Consider the following 22,948-nt stretch of genomic DNA (forward strand, 5'->3'; position numbering starts at 1 on the left):
AGTCTGCTAATGTTCCAGACCCCCATCACATGGCCCTCACTGCCTCCTGTAATCTCAATAAATGAGATTCTAAACCTGGTATAGCCCAACTCAGACAATCTGACCACTACACCTGCTCAACATACAGCCATTCATGCCTGCATCACAACCTCCCTGTTCCACATCAGCCAAGCAGCATCAGTATCTTAGCACTATCTACACAGAACGAAAAGAAAACTCCTTTGACAGATGTTCAGTCCTTTTAAATGTAAGAAGTTGAAAATGTCATCATCCTAATAATGACATCTATATTTACAAGGTCTAGCCATCTTTATAATACCCACATATGTCAATTTCAAAACTTGTTCATCAGAATGAATTGGGAATCAATTTGAAAACTTGCCATGGAAATGACATTTATTTAGTTTATTATTGGAACTTATCCAGCTACATAATTACACACACTGAAACTTTATCCATAAATACACCTATCACTGCCTGCCTGACCATATAAACATTTTCTTCTTAAAAAGTTTCTGGGGCGCCTTTTCAGTCATTACTAATTCTGAGCATACTGTGGGTGGGAATTATATCTAAGTATATCAGGCAACAATTAATTTATTATCTGTTCCTAATCCACTTTTACCAAAGGGCAAATACATTATTATGGAGTGGTCTTAGCTGCTTTAACAGAGATCCTCTAGCAATCTCACAGTGAGGGGGTTCCAAGGCCTGCAGCAGTGGGTCCAAACATAAATCACCATACACTTGACATTTATCTCAATCAAAAATCATTTAGCTAATACGATGGTTTGTCATGTTTATTTTTGTACAAAAGCATGCAACAGAGATGGGGCTTCTTGCCAATGAGATCCAGGACATCAAAGACAGCTGGGCAAGTTACACTGATAGGAATATTACTGATAGTATATCATTGCCCTGATGTACTCTATGCACTGAGAGGTGTCAGTGTAAGGCAGAAGGGTATTCCATGGCCTAGTCATATGGCTAAAGACCACTTTGACATAACTAACATTTCAGACACAAGCCCTATAAATACCAACAACCTGCTACTGCTATAGCACATAGAATGTCTAATAGATATGCGCTATGAAATGTTTTTTGTGAATTCAATGTTTAGGAATAAAACATAACATGGATAGTGTCCGACAGCAACTTACTTATGTTTTCCATCTATACACAGGCTCATGGAATAGTGTCAGTGCCTGACAGGCAATGAACTGTACAGCTGATTAATTTTACTTGATGATATTGGGTGCAGGATCTGTTATGTAAATCATCAAAATACTGACATTAGCGACTGGCAATAACCAAGTTTACTTGATACTTCTATTTCATCAAGCATTCTGCATAACTTGATTAAATTAACTGTTGAAAAGGAAAAATATTGATGTCAAGAACACATCTGGATTTTGTTTAGTAGTTTAAAAAAAAATTAAAAAATGTCTACCTTCTACCTTCTAGGCAAACAGAAACTCAAAAAGATTTTGAGAACCAAATAACAGTTTAACAATCTCTTCATCACTTTTATCCATGTAAGTTGGCTGCCTAAAAAGATGTTACATTACAAAACACATTGAACCATCCTCAAACTCACTGAGGCCATGACAGCACCCCAAACTCCCATTCTATTTTTCCAGAAAGCAACAACAAACAGATCAAGCCATTGTGTTTAGTCTGGCGAGGGTCCTGGAAACAATAGCCTTGAAGACAACACACCACACGACATGGCTGGCTGGCAGGAGTCTGTGAATATTCCCTCAGAGATTAGAGTCTGGGACAGAACATCATGACTTCATACGCAGTTGCCCAACAGACTTACGCCTAATTCACCCCACAGGGCAAGTGATCCACTGTAAATTATTTTCTTATAGTTATACAGCTCAGCTAGGAGTGTACAAAATCATTCTCTGTCAGTGAAATAAAGTTTAAGTAATTGAACAAATAAACATTTACTAGTACTTTAGATAATATCCTATCCATGGCAAAAATATACTGAAACATAATAATTTTTCAGGTTTCAAAACACTGGTATGTTTGTGGGAGAACAAACAACCCGGGATTAAACATAATGAAATATGAGCTCTCAAAATGCCAGACTCTTTACCTCCTAGGAGTCCCAGCCATTTATGAAGAATTTAGTCCCTTACATAGTCATGTTAATAGATATTATCTCTAAAACTTATATATGTAAATAAGGTAGAATTGTGTCATTAGTCTAGGAGAAGCCATATCTCATAAATTGCAGCCTTTCAGTGTGTTGGCCAAAACAGATGATGTGGAACGTTTATAATGGCATGAAAGGGGAAATAATTACGAACAATGAACTGTCGAAAAACTGAGTGAAAATTCATAAGTTTAATCCCGGATTAGTTGCTCTCTCGAAAAGAGAAACCGGTCAGCATTTAGAAAATCACATTTTCATTATGTTTTCATACGTTCTGGTTGTCTTGTTGCGAAAACTTGCCTGCTGAGCTAAGGATATAGGCATAGTTGGTGTTGATGTAACTTTACATTTCTAAAGTACCTGCAAAGAGATCCAAACAAAACTGTTGGCCTCCCTCAACTTCTATTGAATCTAACACTACACAGCATACATTCCAAAACATATTCAGTTCTTGTGACCTTGTGTTTATATACTGACAATGACACACTGACCACATTACATCCTCTCACATGATGACATATCAACTAAATCACTATTTGCTCTCTGACAAATGAAATGTTATTCTGAATGCCCCCTCAGTACCGTGTATCGCTGTCTACAAAGCGACCCCACGTATAAGACAACACCCCTGTACAAGCCTTTAAAAATCGATGCTAATATATATACCACGTCTATAAAGCGAATCGGAATGAAGCACATCATCAGCGCATACACAATCCCTACATTTGCTATTAAAACGTGTTTGTCTTCCGCAGAAAAAAATACATTGTATCCCTTCAGCGAATTCAGGGAAACGAACAGATCATAACGATTAAACTTGGTCAATACAAATTTAAAATTTGAAATAAAAAACACTAGACATGAAGATTTATCGATTAAATTGTATTTCCTGTTCTGATAGGCATTGTTTTATACGCAGAGATTAAGATTCCCATGTATATTTTCTCGTAAACTAAGCCAGAAGCAGCAATCAGCTGTACACATGTTTCTCGGAATCTACTGGTGATTCGGTTAATAATTTATACCCAATAATATAACTTTAAAGAATTTTGATACAATGATTGAAAGAATTGTATCTAAAACTATTATTTTATCAGGAATAATTTATTCCAATATCCTATTATTTTAGTAGTATTTTTCTATATATATTCAAATAAATTAAGAACCATAAACGTAGCACTTTGGTACAGCTGATCACTATTGCCAGATATTTTTTCGCATGGACAATTTGACCAATCACTGTCAGGCTCCCGTGCTCGCGATAGTGAAAACTTTATGTTGACATATAATTGTCAAACTACGACGAATATGACTTTAAGCGAGTCTAAGTATGGCATTTATGATATGAATATCCATTCTCTATCCACTAAAGTTTGTTTCAAGGCATCGATCAATAGCGGTAATATGACTGTGGTTGCTGTAAATAACGGTGAGTCGTGTGATCTTCTGATCACTTCACATACGATTTCGCCAAAATGAATATTAACAGTATTGAATGAAATTTTGAATAAAAGTAACAAAACTAATAAAATAGATTACAAACGTAAGTCCAGATATATAATGAATACTTTTTATGACCAGACAGTGTAACTACATGATTAGTTTGCGTACTTCAGTATGCATTTGTTGACATGATATTTCTGGTGTTACATGCTCACAGTAATGTCTTTGTGTTGGGGGGGGGAAAACATCAAAACTCTTCAACCCTGTGTAAAAGACGATCCCCCTCGAAAGCCCCCTAATTCTAGGTACAAAAAAACTCACCTTATACACAGCACTATACGTTATATAATACACTTGACATTATGATAAGTCATTCTTCTGGAGCTTTTTGTACACAAAATTTAAAAAAATAGCAAAAGGAAAAAGGAAAACTGCTTCAGTCTTCTGTAAACATGCATGCATCTTATTGATAATCTAGTTACATGTACCCACTCAGTTCCCAGTTCCATGAAACTCTAGCCTATGGGAAACTACATCAGATTCAAAGAATGTACAATGCCAACAATTTATGACCTGGGAGATGAGAATAAGACAGCTGTGGAGGCTTCCTTCCTGGATTTTCCTTCAACATAAAGCCATTTCCCTTCTGTAATATCAGGTAACCTGAATGTGCTGCACAATCTCTCAGATACAGGAGCAGCATATGCCCTTCACACATTACTAGGCTGATGCTCTTTACTTGCGTGTTGTTTTTTACACCATGTAAAGGAATTTATTTCTAATTATAACATAATCCTGATAATGAAATTAGCATGCGGTACTTATGCTTGATAGTCAACATGTCAGAGGTGGGATGCTGCTAACCTAAGCAAATGCACAATGTAAGTAAAGTGTTGAAGCTGATAATAAAGTTGGCTCCAGATTCTGGGCTGGATGGCTTCAGGTTGTGTCCTGAGTTTTATGAGCAAGGCATCTGTGCATAATTACTCCTGTATTCCTGGAGAGTAATGGTTCATGAAATTTCTCCAACAGACAGTGAAAGCAAAAAAAGCATTCAAGCATGTCGGAGATGAAATTCTATCTTCACATGCTGACAATGTATGTGACATTTCAAAACATATATTGATAGGAGTCTCAAAGATGTCCTTTTTTCATCATCTTCAGAGGCAAATGACTATTTCGTCATAGACTGACTTTAAGGAAATGGTAAATCACAAGTAGCACAAAAACAAACCTAAACTACTGTTCTCAGTTTCAATAAGTTAACACTAGTAGGAATCTCATATCACTTACTGTCATCCTCATGTCTGTTGAGACTGGACTTGCGTAGAGCACTTTTGTCTTTCCGAACTTTTCGTCTAACAGGTTCTGTACTTGATGGAGCAGACGGGGCTGTTTCAAACATACTTTCACTCTCAGTTGATCCTGGTAAACTATCCGAATCCTTAACAGCCTGTGCATTTCTTGCAATAAAGCGTCTCCGTTTCTCTGACCTGTCCCTGTTTGTATAATCATCCACATGGCGTGTATCAAACTCAGACCTCCGCAGTCCTAGAGCTGACTTTCTCATTTGTGTATCCGAAGATTCAGAACCACCTGAAGATTCAAACTCATCCAATATATCTGTCACCTGTAATTCCAAGTTATTGTTTTCACCTTGAAGGTTATCAGAGGAATTGTGCGTCTGCTTCCTCACAGCAGATGTCACTGAAGAGAATTTGTCATCTGCAGCAGCCGCCTCCTCAGTTGCATCCACCTCCTTTGACAGCCTGCAAAAGAGAACAAAACTTTTACAAGATGTCCTGAACATTCCTTCAGTGCAAACATAAAAAATATCCGGTTCTCTAGTTTCAAACAAAAACATAATTACAGTGTGTCTGCTGGAGGTCATATCAGGTGGCCATGTGTAGTCTGCCACTTCCTCCCAGTCCACAGCTCAGCTACAGTTTCTTAATCGGCAGCTCTTCTTCTAACAGTTTCTCTCCCCTAACAATCAACCACCATTGAAAGTGCAGCTCAATCTCACATTTTCTGACAGATGGAAAAAGCATTGAAAGGAAAACTTGAGATATTTGCTCATTCCACTAGTTAGTGGGAACTAGTCCAAAACCATCTGCCCCTCATCTTCGCAGGGGAACATTATTTCTGTCTGTACCTAAACAATCTGAGTGGAGGGAACCCTCTTCATAACAGTCGCATCCTATCTCACTCAACACTGCCTCAGACAACCACCAACATTCAGGTGTTTATTATCCAATATCATAGGATGACAGATCTCAAAAACAACACTTTCACTTTGGCCTGTTATTATCAGCCTCCCCATCTTAGATTCTTGCTCTGCCCATTCAGCCATGGGCATCTGACAGTATGATTCCTGGAATCAGTGAATTAGAAGTGCCATATTTCAATGTGATAAGCATCGACATGACACATTTATATAATGTTCAGCTTTGGAAATATGTCATTATACATTCAACCACTGGAAATATTGGATAAAGTTTGTATTTATTATTTACTGTTCTTCCAACATCTTAAAAAACTCAAAATGTGAACAGCTCATCAAATTAGTCAACATCTAATAATTTCCGCAATCTCTTCAAAGCCAATACATGACACAGAGACCACAACTTCCATGGCACAATAAATAGAGAGACCGAAACAGAGAACATGAATGTTAACATGCTTGCTCTTTTGCCGAGTTTATATCGCCAAAGGATAGGAGAGAATGCAAGTCTGTTATCCCGTGTGAAGCTCCTCAAAGTGACAGTGGAGTAAGTTATCGGCTGAGAGGTGCAGTAAAGTGATCATAGTGCACAAGACAGCTGCTTATACAGGTGTTTTTGTGTTGTACAAGCACACCAGGTAGATGCACCAAGACCAGCTCTTCCAGGTCACTGACGCATACAGTTGGCAGCTAGTTCCTACTTTGTCAGACCTTACAGGACTGACATTGAAACTTGACAGAGTTCAAAATTAAGCTTGAAAGCCGCTGTCATAACCCAAGTGTTGATTGTTAGAGATTGAGGGGTCCCGAGATTAAAATATTATAGGAGCAAACCTCACGGATCCCAGGAACCTCTGTAACGTAAAACACTACTTGGAAATGAAAAATCCTTGACTTCATCATGATAACTTTGCATGTGAATTTATTTCTAACCAAACTGTGTTAGAGCAATTCAGTCACATTTGGCAGCAGCTCCATTCCCAACCTTTTCCTGAATGCCCCATGATCTTCCTAACAGAAACTAATTATCCTGTACTATTTCAACATCACCAAATCAGCTGACAGCGGACCTCACTAATATCTATCTGTATTATAGTTGATCCCAAATATGTTGACCCTATAAGTCTATCTTCCTTGATGAAAGTTCTAGATCTGTGCCTCCATATAGATCCCATCTTCCCAAGGCAAGGGAGTTAACTGACTGCAAAAGTCCAGTTTCCAACCTTGCCAAACTAGGCTGGAATTTTGTTCTTGCGAGTTATGTCCCTCCTACTCACAAATCAGATTCCATTTCTCATATCACATGCATTTGCCTCAAACAAAATGGCGACTCACAGTCAATATCTGATCGATAATCAAGATCTATATTGTAATATAACGAGTCTTACCTCACAAAGTGCATTAAATAACTTGAGCACCTTGATTAAAAACATGGAAAGATTTGGAAATATCTGTTGACACTCCCTTGATAGTATACATGCTCTGCAAATCCTGCAATCGACCAAAATCTGCACAGCAGATGCCATGTAGTTTATGAAGTGCATTTCGTTACACAATTTTGGTTAAACTGTGTATAGACTTGTTAGTCCAGCCAATATATAAGTCCATAATTCCAGCCATGTTCAGCAAGGGTGGAAACTGGTCTTTAATAGTCAGTCATCTCCCATGCCTCAGGAAGATGTATGTATCCTTAATAACAAAATTATAGGTACTTCCAGATTAATTACATCACTTCTGGTTCGGGAGAAACATATGCCAAATGAATTGTTTGATAGGCATTACTTAGAAGTTGACGGATGTCAAGACAGTCACAATTTTATGGATAACAACGTCTTTAATACTGTGAAAAGCGAAACGCTTTTCACAGTATTTAGAAGTTGTTATCCATAAAATTGTGCCTATCTTGATATGCCAAATGAATCAACAACTGTGAAACAACTGCTTCTATGTGCATCAATATGCATCCATAATATGGAAGTGGTAGTAACTTTGTTATGTAGGATCTATATGGATTCCATATAGATCCTACATAACAAAGTTACTACCACTACCGGATTAACAACATCACTTCTGTTTTGGGAAAACATGATCAAAGAACAAATGTTGACCACTTCAGTACTACTTTCTACTAGCTACATTAAGAATATTGTTATATAATAACTGGTCTCAAGGTTCACACCTCCCCCTACAGGGGCTGCCAAATTATCTAAAGTAACTAAGTTGCTGGAGTAAAAACCTTATACAGGTATGTAATTGGACAAACATATTTTTACTTACAAAACAAATAATGATTTTCTAAGATATATGGATATTTGCTTGTTGTTTAGCGCTGCACTGGGCAATGCATTCCAGCTATGTCATGGCAGCACGTACATGATCAAGACCAGATCAAATGAAATCAAGACAACTGATTGATGGAACAATGTCCCCCAACCTTCAGGGTACAATAACACCAGCTGATCCATAGAGTCTGCTTTTACAACAAGCACAGGTGACTGGGGACCAATTCAAATGATCTAATCATGTATTGCAATCTTGAAAATATTATGCAAGAAAATACAACACACCTTAAAACATTTCTTCCATCATTTTATAGATATTTTTCTTGGTGAAAAAATCTCAAACTTAAAACATTTCAGATACCAAAACTAGTTCAAGCTTCAAATGCTGATAGGCTACACAGATGCAGAAAAAAGCTTGATCGGTTATATAGAGCAAAGCATTTGACAGAAATCATTAAGCTGAGAAATATATACACAGCCTATATATCACACAACTAGAATTATTCCTAACATAGTTTGTCATTACTTCTAAACAAACACTGACCAGCTGCTCTGATTACATTCAGCATCCAAACTGACGCATACAGTTGGCAGCTAGTTCCTACTTTGTCAGACCTTACAGGACTGACATTGAAACTTGACAGAGTTCAAAATTAAGCTTGAAAGCCGCTGTCATAACCCAAGTGTTGATTGTTAGAGATTGAGGGGTCCCGAGATTAAAATATTATAGGAGCAAACCTCACGGATCCCAGGAACCTCTGTAACTTAAAACACTACTTGGAAATGAAAAATCCTTGACTTCATCATGATAACTTTGCATGTGAATTTATTTCTAACCAAACTGTGTTAGAGCAATTCAGTCACATTTGGCAGCAGCTCCATTCCCAACCTTTTCCTGAATGCCCCATGATCTTCCTAACAGAAACTAATTATCCTGTACTATTTCAACATCACCAAATCAGCTGACAGCGGAAGTGGTAGTAACTTTGTTATGTAGGATCTATATGGATTCCATATAGATCCTACATAACAAAGTTACTACCACTTCCGGATTAACAACATCACTTCTGTTTTGGGAAAACATGATCAAAGAACAAATGTTGACCACTTCAGTACTACTTTCTACTAGCTACATTAAGAATATTGTTATATAATAACTGGTCTCAAGGTTCACACCTCCCCCTACAGGGGCTGCCAAATTATCTAAAGTAACTAAGTTGCTGGAGTAAAAACCTTATACAGGTATGTAGTTGGACAAACATATTTTTACTTACAAAACAAATAATGATTTTCTAAGATATATGGATATTTGCTTGTTGTTTAGCGCTGCACTGGGCAATGCATTCCAGCTATGTCATGGCAGCACGTACATTCAGCTCACAGTTCATCTCACAGAAACTCATGTGTTTTACTCTCTCTCCCTCCAAGTCAATTAAAAGCAGTCTGGATAATAACAATGTTAAAAGAGCTAGGTCTCCTTATCTGAAGCGCTGACATGTGATGTAAACAACAGTGACATGGACAACCCTGCAGGGTAAGCCATCCTGTAGCTGTACAAGCAATTCGGGAACATTTTGCATACAGGTGTGATTGGAATTAATTGTTTACAGGATAAAGTGGGTTATCTCTTTTCAGTTTAAACATCCTCTGAAGTTGAGTACAGATGTGAGGTACACAGCAACCTTATAGACAACTGAGAATACTTGCAAATTTTACAAGGCACTAAAAAGTCATGTGTTTAAAGGTTAACATGACAGAACATTGGGAGAGGTTCCCACGAGTATTTGGATTACTTGCAAAATGCCACTTACATGGAAACAGTAGAGATGACATTTTGTCAAGTATATCCCCATATTCCGATAAAGTCTATATTTCACACATTATTTCATGAATCATAAAATAAGGCGTTTTACATTTAATATGTTTGTAGAGTCTCAGTGCCAAACAAACACCTTACATGGAGCAGGAGACTTCCCATGTGTTTTCAAAATTACCAAAAAAGTTACATATAAAAACAACTAAAATGACCAAATTACATGTCACAAAACATGCATAAATGAACTTAATCACAAACATATAATTGTAATTTCAGTCTTCACAATTTATAATGCTCCAAACTTTTAACAAATTGGAACATGGAGAGATAAATAATCAGCTAGACATATTTGCCCCCAGTGTATGTGCCAACTATTACATAAAGGTCATCAACACACCCAGCTATGACGTAGAGAGCAGGGATCCGCCTGGACCGCACACCACCAAGTTCACATAACACTAACCCCACAACTCTCACACATGCCCTCCCCTCCACCCAATGGCCTAACATGTAAGGATAAGCTGCCATTGTAATTACATGCCTGACAATACCTACAGCTGAAGCAAAGATTCCAAAATGCAACATTACCAGTTTCCCATGGCGATGGAATCGACTGGCTGGATACAGACCAAGGAATTGCCTTATTCCGTATTGCCAGAGGTGTACAGACTATGCAAGATGCTAGCACTTCTGTGATCAAGTTTCCTTCAGTGCAGGGCTGTATTGTCAGGTAGTGTTGGAGAGCCTGCTACTATAATGGTCCCTCACCAGGCCAGCCTTTGACCTGTGTTTACATCTAGTATTTGTCTGTCTTGCTTAACGGAGCGAAATAAATACCTGTACAGTAAAAGTCCAAAAGCAAAAGGAATATGTCAGACACTTCACCTGCCAATGAGTTCAAGAGAAGGTTAAACTGGATTGTTTTTTGCTTCATTAATATTACCTTTGTTTCTGAATACACATACAGTTTATTTGATGCACAACATATTAGATTATGATGTCAGGTGCCACATTGGCTATCTTGAGAAGAGGGGTTAGGTTTCCACTTGTATCAAATTATTGAGATAACATTCCACCCTGGTCACGCTCCAGTCACCTCACCTGTGACAGACAATTACCTGCTGATTTCACCTGTGTCACCGGACTATAATCACTTAATAGGTAGACATTGTTAACATATGACTACACAGTATATTGTCAACTTATTGAGGTTCTTTCCCTCTGGAATTCAGTGTCATTGTGGTCACCGCCATTTGAAAAGATTATATATTTACCCTTTTGAACAGGTTACAAGATTTAACTCAAGTTTTAAACAAGAGTCATCTGAAGATGACATAACCCCCCTGATCTGGTGATTCGGCTACTTATACCCCACTCTTGGTTCATTGCCGTTCATTTGGATCCCCGCCCACGTAGGAATTTTTGGAAATGAAAAGGCAGATAAAGCAGCAAAATTATCCCTTAAACTCCCAGAAATAAGCTTAAACTTACCCAGCTCAAAATCAGAAATCAAAAGTGTCACTAAACAAAAAATCAACAAAAAAATGGCAAAATATATACCAAAACTCAAATAGCCAAATCAGGAAAGTACTCAAAAAAAACCTAAATAAACCAAAAATACTACACCCATCCAAAAAAATCGACAGAATAATTACCAAACTACAAACAGGCCATACCAAACTAAATAATCACCGTTAAATAGCTAATCTACACACAACAGGAAACTGCCCACATTGCAAACAACAAGAAACACCAGAACACGTCCTCATTCACTGCACACACTACCAAACACACCGAAACAACACTACAGACCACCCTAAATCTTAAAACCGGACTTACACTAGAATCAATCCTAAATCCACAAAATAAATTAGAAAAATTCAAAGCCTTAGGCATATACCTAATAAAAACAGGACTAATTAGCCGCATTTAAACCCCAAATAAAATATTAAAACCAAAACTACCTTATTTAATAACCACCCAACACACACAGCTCCCTTAGTTCGTCCCCCACTCTTGGCATTCTTTCCAAATCTCAAAATTTCAAAATTACTATATATGCAACCCCTAAAGCCCCCCTCCTGGGTTGCACAAACTCACTTTTCCCCTTTTTGGAAACACATTAAATGGCCTGGCCGGGCCCGTGTGCGACATACGCTTGCAGTCGGAAAGCGCACGTTAAATCTCCAATATAAGGAAGTAAGTAAGTCATTGGCATTGGATACCTTCAGTTTAGTGAAGACAATTATAACGTTGTTCAGTACTACCCTCACTTTTACTACGAGTTCAACCTGTTTTCATGAAAACCAAACAAAAATGAAAAATAAAATATCCCAAATCATCATAAAGGCACTGGTTCACCAACAGACTGATCGGAAATCAACTTTCAAATAACTTTGATCACAATGACTTTATCTGATTAATTATGAGATACAACATGTTTAAAACTTAGGAGATTATGGCCTATATAAGGTGTGGGTCATCTTGTTCTATACAGTTCAGACGAATGGCCAATGTTATGGCCTATCAATGTACAGAAACAGATTTCATATTCCCTAAACCTGAAAGCAAACTTTCTCAATTCCCCAGCCTGGCTCAAAGACAACAGAAATAATGTTGCTCTGCACGAGACTAGTCTGTGTAGGGAACACAGCCTCTCCAGGATGACCACCACTTCTAGAGGTTTACTGTAAGTTTGAGCATGTAATTACAAGTATGAGCATACTTCCACTTTTTACCAGATCCATAGCTGAGAGATTTGTCATAGCTAGCTTGGTGGAATACCAGCTCTACCAACTGCTTGTGCAACAGCCAAAAGCATGTCTTTAGTCAGAACTTACATGCACTCTCCCGAGAAAGTTACATACGCAGATCAAGGTGGGTTCAACTAAGTACTCTATGATTTCATCAAAGCTGAAGAGATGGGACTATTATACTTTGACCAATAGGAATAAATATAAGAACAAGAAGTCAAACAACAGTTTACAGTCCAAAACAACATTGCTCCAAAGATATATTTAAAAATCGTTAGTCTTATTAAAGATTGGCTTAAACCATTGGCACCGTTGGTCTAACCTTACATGATGATCCTGATAATTCCATACCAACATGACCAAAGGAGCTCTTTTCACATCTTTCATTGTATAATTATGAGACAAGATGTAGAAAAATAATCACATAAAAATTGTCGATACATGTGTCATATTAAACATATATTTGTTCGTTTTGAAATAATTTTATTCAGATAAAATTGATACCTAACAGGTATGATCTTGTAGAATATCTGTGAGTGCTTTCAAATTCTATTGTACAAATCGCGATTTTCCAACTATGAATGAAAATAGGGTGAGATATATATTAGTTAATATACCTCAGGGATTGATTTAGGCCTCGATTCCACGATATTCTCGCATAGTTGTCATAGATATCGTATCAACATTCATTCAGCACAATTGAAAATCGCTTTCAATAGCTTTATCTGAACTGACACTCTCATTTTCACCTACGAACATCAAAACTGTTGTATTGCTTGAATAAAATTATCTACCAGGGATAATTCTAGGTCTACATTTTCAAATACAATGAGTCATTTTAACATTGTGCTGTATGGGCGTACCTTGGGAATATCAAACAATAGTTATCATTGTTAATAATTCTAAGAATACTACCTCTATAATATTTGCCATAAATCCTGTATTTTTGCTTTAGTCACCCTATCTAAATTTTCAGATTTTCAACAGATGTCCTCTTCACTGTCAATTACCCACAATTAGTTGTTCCAGAATAGCACTATAGCAACCCAAGCTATGATGTGCGTAATGGCGGGAAACCTCACTTCTTTCCAACATCTAACCACCAGAGGTAGATGAATTGGGAAGGTGGGTGGGAGTACTCTTGATGTAATAGAGGTAGTATTCTTAGAATTATTAACAATGATAACTACTGTTCGATAATACTTGCGAATCCTCTACCTCCATTACATCTTTGCCAGAATATACTAGAGGGACCTGGCAGGATCTGCCTCCAGTAACTCCCTCTGTAATTGACAGTAATCCTCTTCTGGAAACCATTTAATCACTGATTCAAATCCTGACCCATGATAATTTCCTCTGAAATTTCTCTTGAGGACTTGAAAATCAGAATGCTCAAGAATCAGTCAAATATGTGATACCTTCACTAGAATTACCATAATATTTGCTGATCTTGTCAGTAATAATTACGTAATTTCTGGTCAATTTCCACCAAATGACGTCATTTCCTGTTAAAAAAAATGGATTTGTGACACTATTTCCAGTGCTGGCGTCACTTCTGGTTTGACCTCACTTCCAGTTCTGACGCCACTTCCGGTCTGTCACCTCCTCTTTATTGGATAATGACATCTCTTATGGTCTATTTCTGCCAAAAGACATCATCTCCTGATTAGAAGGACCTTGTACTGCTATTTCCAGTGATGACGTCACTTCCGGTTTAATCTCTTACGTCTCTGACATCACTTCCGGTCATAGTCCTAGTTCTTGGAGCAGTTGATACTCAAGGTGCTCTTAATCCATCTTACACCTAATAGACAGGATAATCAAGGGTGTACCCACCCTCTGATGCTGCAGCTGTCGGATCCTGCCTCCCCCCCTTTTTTCGATAGAAGAAGGAAACTATTTTTTGATCGAAGGAGGAAACTATTGGTGGATGATAGCTTGCATTGCGACCATTGGCCCAATGGAATATATGCCCTCTAGGTCCAGCTGCACGTCACGCGCAAGCAAAAGCTGGTGAAGGTGTTTTGTGAGGCCCACTGACAGTAAGACACCACTTGTTCCACCGAAACAGATGTCCATGAAGCGAGACTCGTGGCAAGGGCTCTGATTTCATGAGCCGAGCAGGATCCAAGATGGGGAGTGGAATTCTGTGCCTACGTATAACTGGCTGCAATGGTAGACTTAAGTCAACCTGCTATCATAGCCTTGGTGATGTCCTTGTTGGAATGAGGCTTGCAGGGTATTAAAAGTCTCCTTCGATGGCATCTATGTGGATCTGTAGACGAGAGATAGAATTCATGTTGAAGTACAGAGTGAAGTGCCGATCTGTAACCTTCTATCATTCCATGTCGGAACTTATTGTCCTGGGTACCGTTGTACAACGTGATTTTTGCGCTAAGGTGAACGTAGCTCCCATACATTAACATGGACTTACAACAGTCGTAGTGCTAAGGTTGTTTTGTAAAACAGTGCCCTGACGTAGATAAGTAGAAAGTCCGCTATCATAGGGATGGAGATTGTATTAAGTATAATCAATTGTCGTCTGCTCCACAAACTTATCCCATCTATTGTCATGTAGGAGCATGATGAGGGAGGATGAAGGTCTCCATGATTTTGCCACGGCTTCAAAGGCAGTACCAGAGTACCCAGATGTCTGCATCTTTTGAGTGATAACTTCCAGGCAGTTAGATGTAGGCTGGGTAGATTGACTTAGAAATGTTTAACCAGGGCTGTCGTAACAGATCTCGATGGAGAGGTAACTGGATACGTTCTTCCATTAGTAGACTTAATAATTTGGGGAACCACACTCTGCTGGGCCAGATTGGTTCTATCAAGATAATCATGCAATCCTGATGACCTTGTCAAGGAGAGACCATGGTGGCAATGCGTATGCAAATAGACCCGTCCAATCCACCAATAGCGCATCAATCTGGTGAGCCATTGGAACTGAAAACTATGACTTATTCATTCAAATGGAACTCATAAACATTGTGAACGTCAACAGTCTTTGTAACTTCCGGTTACTCGTAAACATTTTCTGGCTGCTACACATGGCAAACACGCCGTCTTCTGCAGAAAATAAATGACTTAACTGTTGCTGATTAAACCTGGAGTAATAGTCTTTGTATATTCTACCATGAATTTGGAATTTACTCGATTCTGATTGGTCAATCAGAGGCTATTAAATCACAATAAACCCCCTCTGATTGAAACAGCTGGTTTGACGGCCGCATCACCTTGGAAGCTAATATTCACAGAATAGTACTATTTTCAGTCTTTGTCGGTAGGCATATTTAAATAAATAAATCTACAATTACAGGTTACAAATTGCACAGATTGGGTTACTACAGTATTCAAAGGATGTGTGGCAATACATTACGTGCAGAAAAACATGACAGAAATCAACAAAGGGAATGTATTTACGTTTTGGAGACAACAGAGCTTGGAATTTTGGCGCTTTTCTATATATGACTGTGACGTCATATCTTTTGCGTCACAATGAGCGATATGACGTCATAATGGTGACGTGCGATGTAGAGCGAAAGCCTTGCAAAGCTTGCTCTGTTTTCTTTAGGGATGCCCACCTCATGTTAGCTTACCAAGTTGCCGTGCTTATATGTTTCAATGCCTGTGTCATAATAAAAATTCATTATACAGGAGATTAAACCTATCCTTGCAACAACTTGATATGCTCATCAGAAAAAGACATAATATACTGTGATTAGACAACCTAGACAGACTTCGGATTCAAGTCATCACACAGTTAATAAACACCCTTATAGAGTTACAAGTAGCATGAACCAAGTCAGATACTAAGTTAAACTCACCTTTTAGCTGTTTCCTCTTTCCCATCCTCATCCACTGAAGATTTCTTGCTCATGGATTTCTGGAGGTGACGTCTTCTCAAGGATTTTCTAGGTTTATCATTCTTGAAAGACTTTGAAGCATTGGATGATGAGGAATCAATCTCCAACTCCATATCTACATCTGATAAGAATGCAGCATTTTTCTTTAACAAATCATCCAGTGGATCAGGGGAGAGGGGCATCCGTTCCCCTCGGACAATCTTTGTTGGAGTTTTCAGTGGAGAAAGAGTTTTTGATGCAGTTGTCTTGTCTGACTTTTCAGTTTCTGCTTTCTCAGATGATTTTTGGTAGTCAACTGATCTGTCCTTAGCTCCGAAAGTCTTCTTTTCAAGAAGTTCTCCCCTTCTTGCTATCTGTTTCAGTTTGAGTTGATCAAGCGCACTTGATGCAAGCAGGGTTTCTGACCCCGAACTTTCCAAGTTGGGGTCACTATGTGACGTGCGAGTGACATCACTTTGTGATCTTCGTACTGATTTTGATGTTGATATTAGTGTCTTTTCAGATTTTGATCGACTTTTGACATCTAACTTTGACCCCTCATCTTCTGAAGATCGATTATCACCAGAAGAGTGACGATTTGAAGCAGTTCTCTCTACATCCAGACGATCACGGCTACGTGACTTGTTCCTGGTTTCATCTCTGGACCTGCATGAAGACTGTTTCGTTGTTTCTGCCAAACTTTTATCTTCTCTTAATGAAGATGACCGTTTCACGGTAGTGCTTACACCTAATTTGGCATTCAGAGATGTGTCTTTGCGAAATCTTGCCTCATTTTCAGATATGCCACTGTCACTGGAAACAACTTCAGATTTTGTTTTAGAGGCAACACCACCAACTGATATGTCTGCTCCTGATATGTTTTGTCTGAAACTGGGTATTTCAGGTAGACGTCTTCTATGTGTCTGTCCATCAGCATGACTGGATGTAGCACCTTTGCCATCTTCAGATCTCTCCTCTGAACTCTGCCTCTGGGAACTCGCTGCTAGAAACAAAGACGGTCTAGCAACCACTCCTGAACCTTCTGAATCACTATCCAACTGTTTAGTAAGATTAGAAATGGCAGCCAGTTCCTTTCGACGCTCTTCTTTATATTTTGCAATTCGTTCAGCGCGTGATGCCCTTTCTTCAGATTTCTCTCGAATCTTTTCATTTACATCTTCTTTTTCTTCAGATTGATTTTCCCGCTGGAAACGACGAAAACTTCTAGTTGGAGTGCTACTCTCTTCTTTGGTAGAAAAATCAGTGTCCTTCTCCTCAGATATGTTATGGCGTCTCCGATAGCTCGACTGCCTCACAAAAGCATCACTATCATCAGTGCTGTCTTTTAATGAGCCAGTCCTGTCTCTTCTTGATAGCCTATCTGTGGCATCAGGTTTGTCTAAACTTGGGTCTGAACTCAGGGAACCTTGCTCAAGTGCTCTCTTTCGTCGCCATTCTGTCAATGCATCTTCCTTCGTGTCAGTTTTTTCACCTTCTCTTGTTGTGTTTGAAGAACCATCTTTGGTACCACAGTCATCTGTAGCAGCCGGATCTTTCTTAGCTTCAGCACGCAACCGACGTCTCTCTGCTCGCTTTAGAATAGCTTCTGTTGTATCTGAGCCAGTGTCGTAGTTGGACTCATATCTCGGTTTGGTTTCTGATATATCAGTATCTGTGTCCCGATGTCGCCGTGAATATCGACTAACTGACCTGTCCTCCTTGTCGCTATCTGTTTCTGTTTTCGAATCATGGTATGTTCGGCCATATCTGCTGTATGTTCTGGTATCATCTTTCTTGTCATCTTTGTCACCTTCTGTCTTGGTATCCAGATATGATCGGGAATATCTGCGGTATGATGGAATCTCATCTTTGTTATCATCACTATCAGACTTTTTGTCCCGGTTCCGCTGTGACCTTCGGCCTTCTGTGTTTCGAGTAAGAGAATCTTCCCTAGATTCTAATGAAGGTTCTGATGACAAACTAGATCGTGGGCTCCTACCATTTGCTAACTCTGAGGAACGTGTTGGGATGCTGCTTCGTGGGGATGTGTATCCACTGCGAGAGTATCTGGACTCGGTTGTTGGTGATGAAGTACCATCACTTGGCTTTGAGGAGCTGAAACGAGCAGAGAATACATGAATGTTGAGCATATCATTGGATATTGTTGTTGATCAACATCAAAATAATCAAATTTACTTCAATAGAAGGATTACATTTCTTTTCATGTGTTGTGTCGTGGGAAAATCTCCATTTTATGTTACAAAATGAAAAGGTAGAAACATACTGGCTGTTTTTTCCTCTTGAAATGTAGAAATGAATGAGTGGCTGACAGCCTTTGATCACCTTATTGTTTGTACAAACACATATAAGCATGATCAGGTAGGTGTCAGTGTTTTGAGTTTAAGCCCAAATGGTTTTGAACGTTTTACACAAAAACATTATAATCTATAGCCCCAAATCTACTGCAGAGGAATTTCAAAATAAATTAAGCTTTTATTAGTTAAATTTACTCAAACAAAATATACATTACTAGATCCACACTTCAGACTGGTAGCTGAAACAACGGACTGTTCTATCAAGAATAAAGACTCAAGAACTATATAGCTAACTTGCTTAAACTGTATTAGTATACAGAAAAAAAAACAGATGGATTTTGTGCAAAGACAAGAAAACTGGTCAAACACATGATATTTGTGGAAATAATAGCCATATACCAGATTTCAACACCAGTGCAAATGTCCATTGATCTAGTTAGATCAGAATATACGGAGACTAATTCCAAAATACACGGTCAGGCAAGTAAATTAAGGGTTTGTGTCACACAAGAGGTAAAATGGTCAGAGCATGTGTTCATGTCACCCAATACACATTCTTGTAAACAGAAGCAGCACCTTCAACACCATTTCAAGAAGGCCCCAGAAATAATTACACGCCACCACACACTTCCAGTGGGATACCTTTACCTTCAGTTTGGTGAAATGCATGTATACTAAAACATCAAACATAATGGGGAACCTAAAGGGATTTCTACTCTGACATCACTTCTGGTGTGGAAAGCACATGCCAATTGCAGTGCAATATAAAACCATAGTCACATACCTCTCACTACCTTAATAAGAATGTTACATGTACTTCAGATTGATTTAGCCAATCACATGCTTGAAACATGGTCACTAGCTCTTACAAAGATGTCATAAGATGTGATACAAACATAGAGAGTTAACAGTACACTGACTATGCAGACTTACCTTAACTAATCACTTCCTGAGGTATCATGAACATAACACTTTTTCAGCATATTACCTTGATAGTGAATACGACCTTCAATATTAGTTCATTCCCAAGGGCTAAACAGCATTAAAACCACTTTTTTGTCTCCAGGATGAATTCAATATTGCAGCAAAATTATAGCACATGCAACTCATTGAAAGTAGGTCCATGTGACATATATAAAGTGTCCAAATAATATAAACACAACATTCGTGAGACTTATAAAATATATTTCTAAAAAAGGCCTTTTAACTCGATGTGGCAAATATACTACACCAATGACCATGAGCATGACCTTGACCTTATATGGCTAATGCAGGTGAATCATGTAAACCAAATTTCATTGGCCTTTGTCTTTGTTTCAAGAAAGGTGAGATAAAATGTTTTTACACTAACATGAACATTGTAACATAGTTTGGCATCAGCTGTAAAGACCAGACAAGTGCTTGAAGAACAAAAACAGCAATAGCAAAAAGATGAACCTGTACCAGAAATATGTATCTAAAGACTGTCACACATTTGTATACAACCGTGTAGCATAGTGGAACAAGTTTATACTACATTTGAGACTTTTATCCTCTGATCCATAAACTCTGAATCGCTTCTACCATCACTATTATTAGCTCCAACATTACTGTCATCATCGTTTTCACTCACACTTTTTAGTGGCATAATGTTCTCAAGAAAAGCGGAAGGGTCTACACATGTCAGAAGTTCATAAACATGCACTGCACACACTAAACCTAGGTAGCATAACCAAATCCTCTCACCACTGCATAGAGCTATCAAAATGTTCATAGACAGAGACACTAAGTCAGATGACACGAGTTCCATTGCAATCGGAAAACTGACAATCGACAAAACAGAGCAGAATATATCAATCAAGTTATTAATGTCTTAGTCTTCTTATGTGAAGTAATACGAATTTGTTTCCAAAAGACAAGTTTTCAAAGTAGGCAACCTCTAAATTTTTAATGGTAGACAAACTGAAAATCTAGGCATTTGGCAACCATTTTATCACAACTTTGAGGCCTGGGTATCCAATCAGAATTTCAGAAAATAGGATAACACACACACACTTTGTAATTATTGTTGGTATAACTATCTTCAAGCTGTTTTCCTTACTGGAACTAATGCCATAACTAATATCATTAACAAACCAACATAATGTGCCATACATATAAGGGACATGCTGATATTAAACAGAGGATGCACACATCTCACCTTATCATAGTCAAAAGTACATTTGCACTAACCAATTTCAGGCACTGAGTTGCATACGAACTTATACTGAGGACGAAATCCTAATTAAGAACGTTGATGTAATGGATGATATCTATCTGTCAGTGGATCTCATATAACAAGCTTAACAAGCAGATAGTCAAATACTTCATGCACACGATAGGCCACAGGAGAGATGTGTATTACAGTTGTTAAAGTTGCACTGAAAGCTACCAAGATATTGCCGCAGCAGTTACAAGGATGCAAGAGTAGCCTCCCTTTATCTGTAGATCACTTGCTACTGATGACACACCTGGAATAATGCAGTCAACATATGAAATCAAAATCACCTGCAGGAATATGCTACTTGGTTCTTATTTTGAGTTTTTTAAATAGTTATGCATATAGACTTTATTTATTAATATAAGGTGTGAAGAGTTTTCTTGACACAGACAGGGCTCTACCTTGACCTACAAAACTAGTGGTACAGAGGACCCCCAATCACTAATTACTTACTTTCAATAACAGGAACTTAATATTTCATGTAAAAGATTTGGTAAAAAAAATAAATAACATTGCATCCCTTGGGAAGCAATATGTATTTTTTTTCTGCATCAATTCTATACATTTGTGTGTACTGGTCGCATATGTTTGTATCGTTCAAAATCCTTCACAAATTATGATACACATTTCAGGCTTGTTAGTGTGTGATGTTGGTTGCCAACTTGGTCAGGCTTACCATAGGTACAAGACTTTGTGTGAGACCTAATCTTACAAACAGTATATTATACAGCACCTCTAGGAAGGTCATGAATCACAAAATTCAGTATCTTCATATAAAACACATATCCTTGCAAATCTCACCCTCCGTACCTGTTTGTCCTGGTTAGCCTTGAACCTGTTTCACTACTTCCATTCCGCGATGAGTAGGAGCTACTGTATGATCTTGTTGATGTTGGAGAGTAGGACGATGTTGTGCCTGATGTGTATGACCTTGAACTTGATGTGGGACTGGCGTATCTACTCGATGTGGTACTGGTGCTACCACTGGTTCCATAGCTCCGACCACTATCATAACTTCTGCCCGAGTCGTACGTCCGCCCAGTTTCAAACCTCCTACCCGAGTCGTAGCTCTTGTAACTGCTTCCTGTGTCGTAGCTGCGTAGACTTGACTCAAAGCGACGTGATCCCCCCGTGTCGTAGCTACGCGAGCCGTAGCGTGACATACTGTTTCCACTCACATAGCTCCGCGGTACGACGTCACCAGTAAAGTGAGTGCTGGAGCTCCGGTGGGGGGAACCTTAAAACAAAATCAGTCTCATTTCAAAACATTATTAACCTTTGTACATCTGACAAATTAAACGCGCAATTCCTACACAACAAGTCAATCAGTTTTACAACCTGAACAAGGCCACAACATGTTCACATTATACAAAACAAAGATTATTACTGTCAGTGGTTGTTAATATAATCCAAGCGACCTGTAATTAGTCATCCACTAAGTTCCTGTTTCATTGTCTCATGATGAAGGGACTGGGGCTGGGATAAGCAGTGTTTTAGTATGGAATAAATTGATTATCTCCTGTCAGCAAAAGACTCAGCATACTGAGGTGTCTAGCATGGGTATTGATTCGTTGTCCACAAGTGGTCAGCTATTTCCACATGTGAATGATGACGTATGAAGCATACACATAAAGATAATATATACAGCTGCTCTCTGGTAGCTATATTGAGCTTTGGACAAACTTGTCAACCACTGGAATAAACACTGATTTCTCTTTTACAATACATTACAAGCACAAAAGGAAAACCCCAGATGCTTTCATTCTTCTGCTGACTAGTTAATATTCTAGACAGAAGGTGGCTCAGTTGTATACTTGAGCTTGTAAATAAGTAGCCTCGGGGTGTCCATCCTGTTGCTCCCCAC

The 22,948-nt window shown here is 38.4% G+C and overlaps 1 protein-coding gene across 8 annotated transcripts in view; it reads right to left on the reverse strand.

Annotated features, from left to right (window-relative positions):
- The window catches only part of LOC139463757 (supervillin-like), a 166,818-nt gene that overhangs the window by 82,084 nt on the left and 61,786 nt on the right, over positions 1-22,948 (reverse strand). For all 8 annotated transcript variants that reach the window (XM_071245034.1, XM_071245036.1, XM_071245035.1 and 5 more), the window contains exons 3-5: positions 21,895-22,321; positions 16,513-18,645; positions 4,904-5,379 (exon numbers count right to left, since the gene is read on the reverse strand). In XM_071245034.1, coding sequence (XP_071101135.1) covers positions 4,904-5,379; positions 16,513-18,645; positions 21,895-22,247 — 2,962 coding nt within the window. In that variant the 5' untranslated portion in view covers positions 22,248-22,321. The remainder of the gene's footprint in view (positions 1-4,903; positions 5,380-16,512; positions 18,646-21,894; positions 22,322-22,948) is intronic.

This window comes from Haliotis cracherodii, unplaced genomic scaffold (assembly GCF_022045235.1).
Source record: "Haliotis cracherodii isolate W230 unplaced genomic scaffold, xgHalCrac1.p SCAF_16, whole genome shotgun sequence".
In the NCBI taxonomy this organism is placed as follows: domain Eukaryota; kingdom Metazoa; phylum Mollusca; class Gastropoda; order Lepetellida; family Haliotidae; genus Haliotis; species Haliotis cracherodii.